The 19,670-nt window shown below is 36.8% G+C and overlaps 2 protein-coding genes across 8 annotated transcripts; both read left to right on the forward strand.

Annotated features, from left to right (window-relative positions):
* Positions 1–127: 127 nt before the first annotated feature.
* LOC106159113 (matrilin-1) lies at positions 128–7,339 on the forward strand. The gene is made up of 7 exons (XM_013535303.2): positions 128–372; positions 1,494–1,533; positions 2,241–2,558; positions 2,950–3,095; positions 4,754–5,140; positions 5,397–5,718; positions 6,083–7,339. Exons 1-7 carry the CDS (start codon positions 325–327, stop codon positions 6,205–6,207), a joined length of 1,386 nt encoding a protein of 461 aa, XP_013390757.2. The 5' UTR covers positions 128–324; the 3' UTR covers positions 6,208–7,339.
* A 666-nt stretch (positions 7,340–8,005) lies between these two features.
* Positions 8,006–16,854, forward strand: LOC106159115 (uncharacterized). 7 transcript variants are annotated; one of them, XR_015331413.1, is made up of 5 exons: positions 8,006–8,120; positions 10,849–11,009; positions 11,432–12,497; positions 12,960–13,694; positions 14,253–16,854. XR_015331413.1 is itself a non-coding variant. In XM_013535306.3 (3 exons), exons 2-3 carry the CDS (start codon positions 10,859–10,861, stop codon positions 12,409–12,411), a joined length of 1,131 nt encoding a protein of 376 aa, XP_013390760.2. In that variant the 5' UTR covers positions 9,283–9,480; positions 10,849–10,858; the 3' UTR covers positions 12,412–12,941. The 7 variants fall into 7 exon arrangements, 3 of the variants coding, with proteins under 3 accessions (XP_013390760.2, XP_086853717.1, XP_086853716.1); XR_015331414.1 differs by having other exon boundaries at positions 8,104–8,126; XR_015331412.1 differs by lacking the exon at positions 8,006–8,120 and adding an exon at positions 9,283–9,480.
* Positions 16,855–19,670: the final 2,816 nt, after the last annotated feature.

A 19,670-nucleotide genomic window follows, 5' to 3' on the forward strand; every position in this document is an offset into this window, starting at 1 on the left:
CCGGCCCCCGGGATTTGACGTCACTTCTGGGAGATTCCAGGGGTATACTATGTCGGAAACATTCTAGTACCAGAAAAACTAAATTATTTATAGCTCAAATTGTTATGAAAAGGTATAAAAGCATCTGAAAAGACCTGTAACTGCACAACTTCAAGTGGAAGTGTACAAGATAGAGCGCGAATCACAAGAAGGGAAGATTTATAGAGTTGAAAGCAGCAGACGATAGTTCTATAAGAAATTGACTTACAATAAAGAAGGACTGCTTAGGATATTTTCCAGACTTTAATTCCAATTTCAGTTATCTCTTTCTACAGTCACTTTACCATGGATCTCAGGCATATTGTACTAGCAGTGGCAGCGGTTTGCTCAATGGTAAGTATTTTTACAGTACATTTTAGTATTCTTGTGTTCAAAACTATTTTGAGCGCTGTGGAACATATGTTGCATATAGTTAAGTGTACAGAAATTCAATAATAGCAAAATATTGGTCCCATGTTAATATATTGGATTTACACTATATAATTTCTTGCATTGCGAAAAGGCAATCTCAATGCACACAACCACTTGCAGATTTTAAATTAAAAATCATTGATGCAAACTACGTGCGTTGTATAACATTTCAAAATTCGTTATCCTTTTCAAAATATGATAAGAAACAAAGTAGTCAGACGAGAAAGACAGAAAAAAACACATCAGTTCTCGAATTTAAGTCACAAAGAGCATGTGTATTTGCCACCAATATTCGCTTTACGATTCATTATTTTTCATATCCTTCCTATATTTCAATCTAACTGCAGTGTTCATTTGTAATGGTTTCATGAGTAGTTAAATCCTTTATTTCAATCTCAATTTCACCTCGACCATGGGTCGTACTTGACCGGCTTACAACAACAAGATTTCATAAATATACGTTACTTCTAAAAGACAAATCAAGTGATGTTTTGATACCTTTTGACTGAGTTTTTGTCACGGTTCATATGTTGGAAATCCCCACCAGTGTTCTGCACTACGCTTTATGCTGACGACGAATGAGTGTTAGTACAGTTCTAGTATACGCTGGCGCTATAAATTTCCTCGCCCTTGTTGGTATTTATTTAGGTTAGCAAGCCGTGACATACGTTATGACCTCGGAGTGTTTATCGCTTGGTAAACTTCATTGCCCTCTCACTTGGCAGGCGTGTGCCGCTTAACTATCTAAACTTTCCAGACCAAAGGCACGGACTATTGTAAATCTAACTCTAAAACTAGTATGTTGACTCCATACAAAAGAACCATGCTTAATCATGGTTAATTGTATTACTATTTATATTATTTCCCGTTTTCGTTACGGGCAAACAAAGTCTATACTTTTGAGAGATCTATTTGCAGTGTTTTGCAATATATTAAATTGGTAAATGACTATTTGTTTCTCAATTCATCAACAGCTAGCTTGAAGTGTTTCTTCTCATACCGGTTGTTATCTCGATTATAATTTATGATTTTTATTTGACCAGGCGTCTGCGGCGAGTGTTTCAAAGAGGGCAGAAGAAAAAAGTAAGTATTTGCTTTAACTATATGAAGCGAGATGTGCTTGTAGTAGTATCGTGGTAGGGTTTTTTTCTAATTTATATTTAAGTGGGCTGAAAAATAGAAATATCTACATAAATTAAAAACAATTTATACTCCCGTTTGGCTTTTTTTATTTTAAAGCATTTATATCACGTAGATTTTTGCAATGAATAAGTGTAAGTACCCAATTTCTTAAGGATAAGAAAACTACGTTGAAAAAGGACGTAAGAATGCTCTGGTCCTGCTATTAGTTCCCTCAGATCGGCATGCAACTCGGATTTGTAAACAATCTAAAAGAAAAACTAAAGCAATGTGCTCGCGTTTGGTTACAAATGTGCACGTGTCCGGGGTGAGGCTGATGGTATAAGCATAAATCTCTATTTTATTCAGTCATATCGTTGAGAAAAAAACGTGGTAAACATGGATATAAAGGGCATCCGTTTTAGCTACAATTTTCAAAAAAAAAAAAAAAAAAAAAAAGAAAGAAAAAAAATGCGGCAACCTAAATTTGGTGGATCTTATAAGTGTTTTTTTTTTAATCCTTCAAACCAACATTAACATGTAAATCAAATTGTAATTCAGAGGGAAGCTTTTCCGGTCATTTTGACGGTCCCCCGAACCAATAGCAACCGGGTTCGGCCTCTGTACGGGCGTGTGGGAATTCTAATAGATTCATTGTCTTTTGCCTTCAGTTTGCGGTAAACCATCAGACATCATCTTTGTCATCGACGCCAGCAGCAGCATTTGGCCACCACACTTCACAAAGCAGCTCAGATTCATCCAAAACGTTGTCGACCAATTCAACGTCAAGGACGATGGTTCAGGGACCCGGATAGGAGCCGTGGTCTTCAGCAACGCCGAGCTGACCAGGGTAGCGTTTGACCTCAACGACCACTTCGGTAAAGCCGCCTTAAGGAAGGCTATTGAAGGTATTAAGCAGATGGGCGGGAATACATACACGGATACTGCTTTGGAAATGGTGCGCACGAAGCTGTTGAACAAGGCAGCAGGTGAGTGTGTCAGAGGGCAAGGGTCAAGGTCGGAGGTCATGGTCGTTGATTACGGGTCTGTTTGTGTCAAGTAAAGACCATGTGTGGGGTGAGCCTTTAGGTTGGGCAGTATGGCTGGTCCTCCCGTAATAACTGATAAGGTTGTTAAAATTTAATAAGAAGTATGTGATATAGGTGAGCTATAAAGAGGTGCGTGGGAACGGAAATGAGGGATGAGATAAACGACTTCCATCAACTTTATTTATTAAAATAACATCAATACTTCTGTATTTCATTATTGCTTCGTGAAAATATACGTGTATGTAATCGAGTCTTAGTTCTATATCTCTTTCATTCTACTAGAGTCACCTAAACCCAACTATTTAATCAAAATATGGCTACTTTTTCCTAGGTGCTCGAATGCACAGTGAAGTTCCACAAATCGTGATCGTGATGACAGATGGCGTTTCACAAGACCCGCCCGAGACTGCAAGACAAGCCCAGCTAATCAAGGATATCAAAGGTGTTAAGATAATCTCTCTTGGCATTGGATTGAAGGTAATTCATATATTTCTTGTTTAGAAATCAATCATTATAGGCATAATATTGTTCATTCGATACGTTTCTTGTTACGACAAAAAATGAGAGTTAAAAATCCAGTTTGCTACTTGGTATATCTGTTCATTAAAGAGTGTGTTAAACAAAATAGGAATCTAATATTGCGACACGTACTATATTTCATCACTCCGTAGCTTCAGTGATTAACCCATCTTCCACTACAAAACACAACATAGAAGAAAAACGAGACAAAACCGAGCATTTTTGGCCATCCCCGTGCCTATATATCAATCACTGAATGTGCCCTCGACAACTGTTTTACATGTAACCCCCTTAGTAAAATCTGAGCAGTGTAAACCTTATGTTACCATAGATGTTCAGCATGCTACATTAGAATGATATAGACTATACTTGAACGATTATGAAAGAGGAAAATGGTTTATTTACATTGTACTTTTTCGAGGCTGTTCGTTTTATCGCGGAATGAGAGCTAACAAGTTGTAATTTCCTGACTGTATTTCAGGTCAGAATTTATTTCATGATCAGGTGACAAGTATCATGTCGATGAGTGCTTCCCTGTTCATAAACGTGCTGTTAGTTTTAATACTTTATGGAGGGAGGATGGGGGGGGGGGAGAGTAAAAGAATCTGATACAGCACACGGGGAAAAGTTACTGAAATATGTAGGCAACAGAAGTGGCCTTTTATATTTTTATTTTGTTTTATTTGTCTTCAAACGCTTGCTATACCTTATTTGAGGGGGGAAAACGGGAGAAAGGTAGTAGGGAGGCTTTACTTTTTTAGGGGGGGGGGGTGCGCTCGTGTCCCCCTGTTTTTCCCCCTTTAAATTTGCCATTAATTTTGAGGTGAACACTTCATGTCCTCTCTTGATTTAGGTTTGGCACCCTTCAAGTAACAGCTTGTAATTTCCGAAGGAGGTGGGGGAACAGTTGTACATTGAAAAAAGAAAACAAAAAGCATGACCGTGTTAAGTTAGCTTGTACCGGATCATTAATAACAGAATTTGCGGGAATATCAGCTAAGATCGGTCTATTAATCATCTGCAACAGTTAGTCTGTCGTGTACTTGGAACTAAATAAGGCAACATCTGACTGCATTTTAGCTAAGGGCGCGATAATATGTGTGTTAAGAGCCGGTAATATCCGCTAAGGGTGAAAAGTTGTAAATTATCCTCAAATTCCGCGCTAATGAAAATGTCTAAAAGCGAGAAGGGTCATCCATCATTTTGACACTCCATTACAACATAACATGTATATTTACTAGTATAATTTAGATTTCATTAAATCGTGTCCGACTGAGCGAGGAAAATATTGTAGGTTTATGATGCCAGGGCTATAAATTATAGTGAAAGTTGTGCGCATACGTGACAAGGCAGAAAGAAAAAAAAAGTACACACGAAATGAAATAATAGACTAGACAATATTTTTGCAGGTGGCTTCATATATGACGTTGTTAAGTTTGGTTCAAGTTTGACAATTACTGTGAAATTTCAATTTCAATGACTTTTTTTTTGCTAAAAACAATTTGTTATTAATTTCTTCTCGTTGCTGTATTAAATAAGTTATATCTCGATCGAACCTAGAGGTACCGGTACATGTACACAATTTAAAAGCGATTCAACATTTATGATTCCCACAGGTAAACATGGGTGAAATAATGGATCTTGCCAGTGAACCCAAGGACCACAACGCCTTCACAGTCAACAGTTATGATGGGCTGGAAAGCATCAAAAAGGAACTCGCCATTGAAGCCTGCCCGGAAGTCCTCCCGCCGTGTGACGTCACCACAAATTGCGGCATCAACAAAACTGCTGACGTGGCATTTGTGTTGGGCGAGACCGTCACGAGGTCTGGGGTGTCGACAGGGAGGGCGCTGGATTTTGTGAAAAACGTCACCGCAGACATGCACATTGGCCCGAACGAAATTCGAGTTGCTATGGTTCCGAAGGAGTGCAACACACCCGGGTATCACTTCAACGAGTATTCAACTTACGAATCCATGGTGGGCCACATGGACAAATACAAGGTAATAAAATTGTTTGTAGAAATGTTGACATTGCCATTTTTTAATATTTAAGGCGACTGGAATGCCGATAAGTTCAGGTGATAAAAATAATTTAGAAGTCAGCTACTTTGATTCGGCGAAATAATAAAACAAAGCCGCTTTTGTTGTTTCCAACATAAAACGGAATGAAAAATCAGGAACTGAGAAGGTCATTATTTATATCTTTTGAGTCTTTTAAACATTTTTTTCTCACATACACATCGCTTTTGTATTTCAGAAAATTGAGCAGACCACAGCTGCGCGTCTCAGATACATGACCCGTGAAACCTTCAGCGTCCGAAATGGCGCACGAGCTGGAGTGAGGAAAATCGCAGTGGTCATTGTCGATGGGAAATCTGAAAACAGACCTGCAATCTATGCTGCTGCTAAGGCCGCCAAACAGGCGGGGGTGGAGCTGATTGCCATCGGCGTGGGTGATAATATCGAGCCAAAGGAACTCGGCATCATTGCTACGTCACGAAGACACGTGATCAGGCTGCAGGATTACTCCCAGTTGAGGGGACAGCTCAGGAGACTCTTCTACAGAGTCGTCTGCAAAGGTGCGTTAATAATATAGAAATACCGGGTTTTCCGCCATTATTTCATTCCTCTTGAAAAACATAGCTCTTTCTAATATACTATAGGCCTATCACAATAGGCCTACAGCTGTTAAAGTATGTAAGCGGGTATCCAACTGAAGGTTTGTAATGGTGCATTTTAGTACCACGTGTCTACGCCAATTGATCATATACATGTAGGTAGACACATGTGCAGGTTCCCAATATCGTTATACATGTATCAAATAATATTCAGTTTGAAACCATGATATGCATTTGTTTTTATACATTTTGAATATCCATTTATTATCATCACTTGGCAATTGCTTTTATCGTTTGCTTTAATTGAAAAAACCTTTATTCTCAGGTGGAGTAGACCCCGACCCTGATGACAGGTGCGACAAAGAGGAAGAAGAAGAAGAAGACAATAATGCACTTCCATCAGGTTTCAGCAACTTCCGGGGAAACATTCCGCCAGGATACCCGTACTAAGACAGGACCAATCAATAGCTACTATCCAAGCTGGGCAGCAAACATTTACAGCTTATAACAATTTATCTCTAATATGATTATTAATGTTGACATCCAATGTCCTTAACTGTTTGGTTTAATATTTTATGATTGTGATTTTTACACAACCAACTTATGTGAAGAATTCTTTATTGACATTCAATATTTAACACTGATGTTGTCATGTACTACTTTTAATGACAGTTATTCTAATGGATGAACATTTATATGTTTAATTATTTTTATTATAACTATTTACTGGACATTGCTAATATTAGGCTGTGACTATTACTGGATAACGACTGTCTTAGCTCTGAACTTGAAAATTCGCATCTTAATAATGAATTTATATAGCTTAGATTTTGTGCAATTCAAATAATCTGAATTTGACGAGGCTGAAATCATTAAATAAGCATCGCCTTAATTTAAAGTTATTGTGCAATATGAAGCCGTTTATGAATTATTGGACAGCTGATCTCGACTCTCTGCACGATACCTTTTTTGTTGCTATATGCAGCTGTTTTGAGACAAAAAACTTTCACTTAAGCCAGATGTTTTTGCACCACTTCCGGTTACCACTTTTAACGTTTTTTTTGTCATAACCATTGTGCGTTATATATATTTATATATAACTTTTTTCAATTAATAATTAAATTTTTATTAGAAATGCATATGTTTGATCTGTATTATGATTTTTAATTCCTACTTTTAATGAAAAGACCAAAAGTAGTAGACCAAAATGTTTTCAGGCATACTTTTTTAATCGATTTTTCATTCCATTTATTGTTTTATATATTAATTCTTAATCTATAATCTTTAAGTATGATTATTAAAAGAAACAGGAAAACCTACCGATTAAGGTTTGTTACTTATAACTGGCTAATTAGAAGTATCTAAATGTAGCTAATTATGACAGAAAGAAAATTTATATTCTCCGATGTGCCTTTTGATTTGAACTTCAATTATTCCTAATTTCAACAATTTCATGTTTTTTTTCTACTTTTACTAGTAAGCATACAAACAATGTAACAGTGTTAGTTGGCCAACCAAAACTCTATGATGCTATGGTTGGATTTCATGAATAAACACGTATTTGATTAGCAAAAAACATTAATCTTTTGTTTGTTCAAAACGAAGAGAAATGACGTGCAAAACAGACGAGGTTACTTCGCTTATATGAAAGTGTGAAAATCACACATTAGATTTATGATAATCATGATACATGTATTTCCCTGATATGTATAATTTTATAAAATGTTAAAATAATGTAATGGCTCTATATTTGGATAAACTGAATTTAGACTTTTTGTGATACTGACCACTGCTGAAAAATTATGGTTAAAAATATGGTACTCACAAGAGCTTAAAATGTGGTAGGTGAGACGAGAATCGATATTCAGAGAGATTTGAATGCTGTAGGAGAGACAACACGTAGATTCTGTTGGGGAGGTAGAGAATATACCTGTACTTACCCGCGTAATCACTGATGGATATAGGATTTTGCACGTGGGGACTGGGTGGGTGGGGGGGGGCACAAAAATCTCAGCATATTTGAAGAAGAAGACGAAGTCAAATTAACTGAAATAAAATGGGCAACAAAGAAAAAGTTGACCGAGTCCGTTTGATGTACTTTATTTATTGATTGATTTTTTTTTTTTTTTTTTGGGGGGGGGGGGGGGGGGGGATGGCAACTAAAAGAGAGAGAAAGATGGCGCCACTGTGCCTCCTCAATCCGCCTCCTCAATCCTCAGTTATAAATGTCCACAATGACCTAGACAGGTCACTGCATGGTGTCAAACTTGTATTCTCACCCGGTTGCAATCACAGTAAGCTACGTGGATGGAAGTACTGCTCAGTGTAGCTAATAAGGCATGCTAGACTGTGTAACGGCACAGGTAAAGGTAATTCGCTAGATATTGACGTATGCATGTGAAACACTTCTAAGGGGTTAGCTTGACCTAATAATAATAATAATAATAATAATAATAATAATAATAATAATAATGATAATAATAATAATAATGAAAACAATTATAATAATCAATGATTAATTTGCTTATAAATTGCTTTATAAGAAGTTACCTCTGTACCAACATATATAGCATTCACATCATTTAGTGTCCAACTTCTTCACAAAGAAAGTTCTTTTTGTATAGATCAATAGATTCTGAATGCCTTTCACTTACTTGATGACTGTTTCATACGGGTTCTGTGATCACTTAATCACATCTCAAATTCGAGTGGTATAGATAGTATTGTATGGACCTACACAAAATTACTTCTTTCAGCATTACAACATGAACTCTCATGAAGTTGTTCGGATTTCACAGAATTTGAACAAAATGTCCTTTAGAAATCCGATATGACAAGAATGGTAGTCCGCTAGGAACCGTAGTCCGTTCACTATTACTTTGTACAGGCGACATTCGTCCTACATGCCAACTCCAGTAGTCCGACTTACCCTAACTCCATACTTATCATATGGGACTTTCATGAGTGGGCTTTTTTCAAAGTAAAATTATATAAATAAATAAATAAATAAATAAATAAACAGGTGTTTTATTCAAGCGGTTTAATAACTGTATTGAATGATAAATTTATTGATTAATTAATTAATCTTAATCAATACTTTAACTAATTACCGTTTTTATATATTATAAAGATATAAAACCGATCTTCAATGAAATATTAAAATCAGAATAAACAGTTGAGCAACCTCTGTTTCAGAAGAAACTGTTAATTGATATTTCAGATAAAATAGGCATCGCTCTCAACAAATCGTCATAATGAAAAAATATACTGTCAAAATTATCAAACATAGGTGTCAATGGAAGTCAATTGTCACCGCCTACGCAGAGTTGTCATCAGGTTTTTGGTCATTAGATGTATGTGTCTGTATTAGTCAGGTAAAAAACCCACAATGTGTCATTTGAGGATATTTATCATGATGGTCGCGTCATTAGTCTCACATTGACCTCTTTTACGGAACTAAATCACACGCTCTATGCGTCTGCAATATGCAGGTATGTTGATCGAAAACGAGGTTTTGGTGTAGAAAATGACTTATTCGGTTATTTTTAACTTGTGACACTCAGAACTCGGAACCAAAAATAAAAGTGATACAAGGAAGAGGTGAACTTAATGGATGGCGTCTCATCCGTCCTGAGGTCTTTGGGTACTTAAAGTGTGTCATCAGTTATACATTTTTAATATATAGACAGACGACAGCACAGCAGTTCCAGTTCTGTAATTCAGGTACGCTTTTTACATGTACACACTGTACCTGTATATTGAACGTACAGGTACAATGTTCAGTATATTGGGCAGATGTACAATTGACTATTTCCAGTACAGGTGCATGTCAACAGTTACTGCAGGCCTGTGTGTATAGCTATGTACATTGTACGATGACATGTATATGCCGGGGTGCACTGTATATGGTACAGTTGTACATGTTGCTGTAAGGGGAATGTGACACTTTATATAGAATGAGATAGCACATTAACATGTAGGCCTTCAAGTCGCAAGTATCATTAAATATTAATTAAGTTGGATAGTCCAGGTACATGTACTAACATAGTTGTATTTTAGTGCAGCTCTTTATGTCCCCACATATTGTGCCTTGCTTATCCCGGTACATTTAGGTCTGTTGAAAAGTAGTCGTAGCGTTTTCTGAAAGCCCGTTTTGTAAGGCCCCAGGTCAGTATTTCAATCATACTGGTGTTTGACAATCCGATCTTCTTTGTCCTTGGCTGTTGTAAACATGTATCTACAGGAGGTGTATGTCAATATAAAACACCGCGTGATAGATCTACGCAATGTGTCTATACATCCCTATACAGGTCCCTATACATCAATGAACTAGTACATATAGTACATCAGTTTCGTATGTGTTTTATATGTGTTGAATACTTTTAGTACATTGATCACGAGGTCACGGGGCGTTCTTCTCCCTGTCCTTGTCATGGTTTACTACATTTATTTAGGTCGGCGTGTACTTGTACACCTTGTGACATGATTCAGTAAAGTGTGTAGGCGAGAATGGAAACCACTTTACAAAATGCAGACAAATAACAGTAACTCAAAAAATAATAATAAAATAAAAAATAAAGTAAATAATAACTATAAAGGATTTAAAAAATACATATAATGGTATACCAACTCATGTGGGTTCACACACATTAAATGTCTGTTTTAACACCTTGTTACTTATATCCCGGCGGTTAATTTGGATGACTAACATATACGTGTATCTTTAACTTACAATGTGGGCTGAACAGTGACCTGGTTGTATTAATACCATGTTACGAGGCAGATAGGGCACTAGTAGTCCTTACACCTCCGGCTGATTTATTTTTATATAAAATTAGTTTATATAAATACAGATGCACGGTGTCATAATACATGTACCCACCGAATCTACTAGGAATTATGTGTTACGTTTATATATTTTCATTTTTAATATAATAATAATTATTATTATTACTGTATAATTACGACGGATATTTTTTTTTTTTCTGAAAGAAAAACGCTTCGGCTAGTTATGGTAAGGTACTATTCTGTAAATCCAGCATTCATGTACCTAGTTACTACATGAGCTTCACCTCTTTTGATTGATTTCAGATGTGCAGAAATGAGCGAATTACCCGACTTTTCACTACCATCATCCGAATTCGGGCGGGGCGTCTCCGCGACAACATCCGAGATTGACAGCACCACGTGCAGCACCGTGAATTCTGGTGCATGTAGCCGCACAGAAACTAGAGAGGAGACAGGGAATACATGTAGGTATTTACAAAAAAAAAAAAAAAAAAAAAAAAAAAAAAAAAAAAAAAAAAAATGTTGCCACCTACATGTTGTTATGGCAAGTCAAGTTATATAAAATTTAATCATTCTTTCTATAAAGTTTTTTCTTTCTATAAAGTTTTTTACTGTCATTTTGAAGACGGTATTGGTTTACTTTACATGTATGTTCCATACTCATACTCAATTGACCCAAATTTCTCTATAAAGAGTAAAAATATCTGAAAAAATTGTTATTTCATACTCAGTATTTCATTCATCAGTACATTTTCGCTCTATTAATTATTCGTAATTCATTTTGCATTTTGATGAATTCGTTTAATATTTCAGCGAAAACATTTAGGCAAGATTTTGATTTTGATCGCTTGGGTCAAAAGTTAATATCCGCTTTAATTTATTCCAGTGATTAACAAACCTATTCCCGAAGCAATAGCGCCAGGCAATATAATAGAAGAAATCATGTTCAGCGAAAAAACTTCAGTCATGTCCAGGGATGTTGTCCACTCTTCAGAATACGCATGCGTTAACAGTCCGGATATCCGGAAACTCTCCGACGACTTTGACAGCACAGATTCGGAATTTACAGCAGAAAATGTCATCGCAGCTGATGAAAGGTTGCGTGTCACGCCATGCACGTCACAACCGTACAGGTGGATTTGTTATTTAGAAATAACAACCGTAACTGGACTTACGTACAAAGGAACAGGGTTTTTCAATACTATGTTAGGCCCTGGGAAACCTGGCCTGATCCTGACGTGTGCGCACAATTTGTACATCCACAATCATGGAGGCTATGCAAAGAAGATCAGAGTGTACCCTGGAAGAGACATGGGGAACACTCCATACGGCCACTTCACTGTGTATCCGGAGTGTTTCAAAGTCCCGGATGCTTGGCTAGAATCCAAATCACCAGAGTACGATTACGGGGCTCTTTTCGTCACAGATCCAAACCTTATCCCTAAAGCGGTGTACGGTTTTGGATATAGGCTTCTAGATGATTCTGATTTAGAAAAACGTGTGATAACAATAGCTGGTTACCCTGGCGATAAACCGGATGGTACTCTTTGGGTTGCCGGGGGAACGATTGGTCGCGTGTTGCCGTATGCCGTCCATTACGACAACGACACGGAAGGAGGTCAAAGCGGTAGCCCCGTGTGGACTTGGGACAAATATAACTGGATGGTGGTCGGAATTCACGGATATGGAGGAAGCATGCGGAACTCAGCTCGTCGGCTGACAGCGGACTTGGTCAGGCAGGTTTACGCTTGGTCTGAGGATTTGCCCACGGCAACAAGTGACCGACATTCAATGACCTCTTTTCGCAGTAGTAGTTATCGTTGGATGAGGATCACAAGTAGAAGTGGGATAGAAACAACTGTTTAATGAGATTATTAGACACGTGAAGTTTTATGACATCACAAAATGCACACGTGTTGGCGTGGACAGAAACTTGTTTATCTGTCTATATACTGTATGTAACAGCTCTCAATATACTTTATTTACGAACCCGAGTGTACTCTGTGTGTGAACATGGCAGAAACAAGAAACGAATGTCTTTTAATAATTTACAAATAAATAAAATGAACTTAATGCAGAACTGAACAAACTTAGAAAAAATTAAATGAATAACATTAATGAACTAAAGATACTTACTAAATTTCTAAACTAAATAAGGATGAAAATAAATGATAAGCACTTAAATGATCAAACTAAACTTATAGAAATACAAAATCTAAACACAAAGAAAATGAAAAGTAAACCAATCAAGTCTATCATACCTGTGTGTGAACATGGCAGAAACAAGAAACGAATGTGCCGCGAAACAAAGAGGGGCGTGTTTTATATAGAAACGAAGACACACGGACACAAACGATAAGTCACGAACACACTTCTCTACAACCACAATCATACATCATACATACATATGTTACATGTACAACTGTATACGTACATGTACTACAGGGTACATGCATTACGACGTTTTTTGCATCATTACTTAACGAATTTGTGTAAAAATCTAAACGACAGCATTCAAGCAGTAAAATTCATGTAAAATGTGGTTAGTCATTCATATAGCATAACTGTTTTATCATGTTGCTACCTCCATATTAATTTTTAACTTTTTACGATTTAAACCTTTATCATTATTGAAAGATCATTTATGCACAGTATTCAGTATTCAATTTTTTATTCACCTTTAAATATCAGTGGCATCCTAAGAGTTGAGTACGTGTTGTGCGGGCATTAAAAACAATCAATATCGAATTCTAATGGGTTCTGATTAACAAAAAGGCACTGCAAAATTACATATTTCTTTACCCCTCGTACAATGTGTCCGTGTCTTTAAATAAGTCCATAAAATAGCTGTGTGGACGCTACGCAAGTACGTAGTGCTTTACAGGCTTCAAAATCTATTCCTACACGGTTGGCATTAACATTGAAGGACACCAACCGAGAGACACCACACATTAAAAAAAAACGCCCATTGACCAATCAAAAACTTCCAAACACCCTGATCACGTTGTGAGGTCAATGTCAACCTTTCTGATATTGCTATAGAGACACTAGCACATCTGAAGCACTTCCGGTGTATTACTGCATAAGTGAACAGTTATTCAGTGTGCCACTTCCTGAATCCTGCTCGTGACATGAGGTGCAGCATACCGGTAGGTTCTTCTAAAAAGAAAAAACATTAGGTTTTAAGAATCAATGACAGAGCTTTACATATTTATTTTAAAGTTTAAGGCATAAATGGTGAGCCATTTAAATTACCCTTTCATTATGTTGTGTTATCTTAAATTGTTGTTGATATAAAATTTGAATTTAAATGTATATTAAATTTGCTTCTAGTAGAAGCAAAATGTTTGCCATTTTCCTTTTCTTATGTATAAGGGTTTACCTTTAGTCCTACATGTAATTGCCCTTTGTTTATTTGTTATTGCTACTTAGAGAATATTATTTTGGTATCTGAAATTATATATATCACGCTGTTGATTTTTTTAGTTTTTTTATTATGTTTTATTTTAGTTTTTACAACAGTGCTGCACTGTAAATTTCTGGAGTGAAATAAACAGGAAGCCAGGATATTACTTATGCCTTTATATCATCAGATCTATAGCCTTTGCGTGCTACACAAGCGATTTTTGCAATGAATAATTGTCTAACACATTCACCCGTAATACCTATTTCTCTTTGCTGCATATTTTCAATTTTTATATTTTCAGTTCCATGAACTACCTATAGCATCACTTCTACTGGAAATATCCTTCAACGTGTCGGCTGTGCTACTATAGTCATTTTTCTACGCAACGTATCGTTATATATAAATATAAAACCATCAATTGGTTAAACAACTAAATTATAAAGGTTAAACTCTGATGACCATGAAATCTTCTCGATTTCGCAGAATCACTGTAATTGGATTCACTGTCGTCTGCTTGATAGCAATGCTGTTTTGGAAGGAGCCAATCCGCGACCACGTCACGTATCTTGTACCGGTATTGGACAACGCGAATGACAAATCGCCATGGGTCTCTGTCCCGACGCTTGAAATTTTCCTCCGCATGTTCCACAAAACTTATCCTCTTTACGAGAAGATATTCAGACCAAGCGTGGTTTTATTCTGGCCGCCCCAAATACGTGTGATGGTTATCTTAGACAACGAATCAAAAGAGGATCATGCGCTGGAAAAAGCAATTAGAGACAGTCCGCCATATCCAAAAGTTTTCTTTGAAGATCCTAACCCAGAAGTTTACAACAATATCGGTTCAGACCGTATGCAGAGGTCGATGTTTTATCCCGAAAATTACACCAAGGCCGAGTACGTCGGCTATGTGGATACAGACACTCTGTTCGTGACGGTTGTAACGCCCGAAGATCTTTTTACAGACGGTAAGCCCATCGTAATCGGAGTCGTCGGCCAGTTTCTTAACGAATTTTGGCGAGATCTAACAATGAAGCATTCCAAATTATTCAGAACCGGAGAGGTCATGAAATGCATGTCCTACTTCCCTGTAATCATGAAAGTGAAACATATTATTGAATGCCGCCATTACCTAGAGCGGTTACATAAGAAATCTTTTGATGCTATCATCAAAGAAATGTCAGCCAATCGACCCTTTTATCAATTCAGCATAATGTGTCAGTGCATTTACACGCTTCATCGCAATGAGTACGTCTTTCACCTCCATCCGCGTCCAAACTGGAACTTCAAAGGCAATCTCCCCGGGAGAGTACCACCCCAATTCTACAAAGAAAACTTCACACCTGAAGAACGTACGCCTACCGTCAGAACCTCGATACATTGGAAATTCCATTCACTACCCAAAAAAGAACTGCTAAAATCTCCGTACAACATGGAGACATATTACCCTCAAGCTCTTTTGATGGGAATTTGCTATTCCGGTGGGTTTCATATGTGTCCGTCACACTGTAGATTTTCCAATAGGAGTGCCATTCAAAGAGACATGTTTAATTATGAATGGACGGACTGGACTTGGCACCCCGATTGTATGGCAGCCCAAAAGATACATTACGAGGAAGTGGACCGTTTGTTGACATATTACAAATCACACGGGATGCCTATTTTTGGCGATAAAAATGTCACCGCTGTTTGTGATCAAATTTATAACATGCTTCCGTTAGATAAGAAGTATCAATCTAATGCCCAGATTAAGACCTAATCTACCAAAAAAAAGTTTAATTCTGAGATCAACCAAGACCCAATCTAAGTTCAAGACCAAGGCTTGATTTTCCAGTGATGTAGACTTTTTTGCAAGAAGCATTGTACTGGTACTTAATGTCAGTCAACATTCGAAGGCAAATAACTGATTTGGACAGGAGTGAAAAGACAGATACTATATACAGATAAATTATACACTATGTGTTGAATTAACTATTTGCATTTTCAGTGTGGGACTTGACTCCCACGGGCAAATTTTCTTAATGTCCATATTATTTATAGCAGATAATTAAAAATTGGTGGTAATTATACAGTTAATCATTATGTAACACTGTATCAAAAAACCTACTTTGTGCACTGCCACCACAATCGTTATAAAAAAAAGAAAACTGTGTGACTCATTATTTTTTTAACTTTACTCAAATTAGAATACTAGCTCTATTGGAGTATCATTTGTTTTTGAATTTATGCAATCTTTTGTGAAATTTTCTCATTCTGGCAATTTAAAAGTATGGACTTGAACTCCCATGAGCCCGAAGCCTTATGCTAATAGTTACACATTTTTCTTGGATAGGTCTTAACTGTTGTGATTAATTAATTAGATTTTAAGTAGATTAATTATATGTTGACTTTGCGGTTAAGCATAATGTATCCCATGAGCCCGAAGCCTTATGCTAATAGTTACACATTTTTCTTGGATAGGTCTTAACTGTTGTGATTAATTAATTAGATTTTAAGTAGATTAATTATATGTTGACTTTGCGGTTAAGCATAATGTATTATTGCATCAGAATTGACAGAAGCCTATTTTGTGCATTATTATTTTCTGCCTTTTGTCTGTACATTTGATAGCTTTGATAGCTTTTCCTTTTTTGGCATGAATTTGAAAAAATGCATTTTGAATATTTTAAGGAAAATCTGCAATCTAGCTGAAACAACTAACTGTGAAAAATGATGTTTCCTTTGCCACTACTACAAGATGCTTTTTATTGTATATAATCATCGTTGATTCCTTTTCATAACCGCTTCGAAAAAGGCACGAATAATTGTTTTATAAGGATGCAATACAGCACAATCTCATTAAAATATGCATCAATCTGGAGAACAAAGTAAAATAGTAAATAAATGACATGAAAGAATATAAAGGCGTTGTTGTTTCTACCTGGCGTAACATCTAAAGCAAAAGTCAATACCATCATCACACAAACACTCGTTAATCTGGCTAACATACCAACGCTGTCTTCTGCGGGGCCCTCGTCTCTTTGTCCAGTGACACAGGCAAATATAGACGTGACGAAATACTAGATAACCCGGTCCATTTTGTTTCCTTAATTTCACAAATGCGACTGAGAGGGTGTGCAACCATGTGAACAGCCAAAAAACCTGGTGAAAACTTTACTTTTCGTCCCCTCGCTGGCGGAGGTCTTGTTAATTTTTAATTGAACTGACTGTGGGACATCACACAGAATTTTACCCAATGTACGTCTAGTAAAAAAGCTTGTACTGTCAAGTTTTATCCAGTTAGTGTCCCTGATATGCCCTCTGACATATACAGCGGTGACATTGCACTGCAACAATCTTTCAAATTTCTGAACATGAAATTCCTTATATCTATATAAATATCTCAGACGGTTAAATCAGGATTAATCTCTCCATACAACATCGCTTAACAATTTTGTGACATAGGCACTCTTTCTTAATGGTTCAATAAATCGACCTCCACATAATCGTTGTGCTGCAAAACTCTGTATTAACCTGCTTACAGACAAGTCTATAAAAGATAAGGCCACCGACGCTCGGCCCCTTTGTCCACAGAGTGCAGCGGTGTACTCCCATTCATTTTCACACACTTCGCTAGCCTTTGGAATGTCAAATAATCTTGGGGTAATTTTAGACACAATAAGTGAATCCCAGTGTGTTGCACAAGGTCATCTCAGGTCACTGCCACTATCCCTGGGTGTGTTTTAATCTAGAAATAGTTCTTTACATGTGGTAAATCACTGGGCATAGTGTCTTTTTCTGTTAGAGAGTCTTACGTAAAACTGCAAACAATATTATTTCATGTTGTTATATTCAAGGACAGAGAGAACATTTTAGTTTGTGTAGCTGTTTATTTTCTAAATGAATGCAAAATCCGTCGATTTATGAAAGGACTACTTAGCAAAGAGTACCATGCGTATCTAATAGCGTGGTGCAAAGTAACATGATGAGAGAAAAGGATATGAACTTGCGCCTTGTTTCGTTGGAAAAAGAAGGTAAATATAATGGATAATTAAATTCTATACTCAGTATTAGCTTACTGAACTAACGGCGTCATATTTATGATACATGTAAAATAAGATATGTACATGTAAATTCATCCTTGACAGTCACATTTTAATAGTATGTTGAAGTTGACTCGCGTCTAGAGATCAGTAAGTGTAGAATTTTCTCCCCTAGAATTGTATTCCGCGTTTTATATCTCAAGGAACTTACATGTGGTTGAAATGCCAGATCTGGTTTTTTGGACAAGGTCGAGATAATTCCATCAGTATATGAAGGGTCTACTGTCATGGCTTTCTTATGATTATGACCTTGAAAACTGAGTGTTTATGCAGTATGCTTTACATTGTACGGGTGTAAACAGTTGATTCACATTTTCTCTTAACTTATTTTGATGACTTTGAGCAAAGTTTTCTTTACTATTCTAGTGATTAAGGTTATCAAAAATAATTATTGAAGATGTGAAATAACGGTGTGGTCTTCATATTATGTTAGAGGAGACATAGCGTTGTCCCTCTGGTGGCAGGTTTGAGTATAATCACGTGATGCCTCCATGTTGGAGGAATGAATTGTGCCTCCATACAATTGGTTCATGCAAATTTCTCAGCAAGCTTATTGAAAAAAGTAGCAACCAGAGGCTTTTTAAGATTTATCAGCTGGCAGCAAAATGATTTCTTACTAATTTCAAATTCTGTAAGGTTAGGTAAAACCGTAGTGAAACAAAGATTGGGAGTCTTTTAAGTTGGGGCAACGTTTATAAGCTGTAATATATTATTTTTTCTACTTAACGGATTTAAGCCAACTCAAAATATGAGGTATGTGTTCAGTGCAATATTCAAAAATGAAGCAGGATACAGTTCAATTATTAGAGCAATAATGAGAAAAACTTTTTCCTGACTGTTGTTGGCTATTTTGGGTATTAAACGGTCCCAGCACTTTTCCAAATACAAAAAGAAACCGTACTGACCTGTTTCTTTTGCACAAAACTAAAATAGTGGTGTGGTCCAATATTATAGTTCTGTTGCACAGAAATGACCACTTTTGAATGGGTATGGAAATGATTCTTTTTTCAATGGGTATTGGCGGAAATTAAAAAAAAAAGTCGTGATGTTTTATTTTTAGGGGGATTCAGGGGGTGTCAGGGGGGTCCTGACTATGAGAAGTTTCGAGAAGACACACATTCTAAAGTGACCAGTGCTATGACCTGTGGGGCTACAGGTTTAGTTTAAAAAACCGACGGCCAGTGCTGTCAAAGTCTACGGGACGGTCATTGTTCGTTCTCTTTTATTAAGACGTTGTTGTTTTTCTTGCACACCCCCCACTCCCCATTCACACATACACTATAACCCTGAAACAACTGTGAAAAAAGATGTTTCCTTTGCCACTACTACAAGATGCTTTTTATTGTATATAAACATCGTTGATTCCTTTTCAAAACCGTTTTACAAAAGGTACGGTTGAGGATATTTTTGAAGATTAAAAAACAACAAGGGCGGAAATAAATAAATAAATAATAATTTTAATATGACGAAAAAATACTGTACAAACAAATGTAGAATAAAATAGATATAAAATGGAAAAGATTGATATTGTTAAGTCACTGAAATAGACGAGGTACTGCTAAGCCGAGGTTCGGTAGATCGTGCCGTGGGCCGCTGAGACGAGGTGCTGCAGAGCCGTGGGTCGGTAGATCGTGTCG

Source organism: Lingula anatina, chromosome 10, assembly GCF_051362555.1.
Source record: "Lingula anatina isolate TDL-2025a chromosome 10, LinAna3.0, whole genome shotgun sequence".
NCBI classification, from domain to species: Eukaryota; Metazoa; Brachiopoda; class Lingulata; order Lingulida; family Lingulidae; genus Lingula; species Lingula anatina.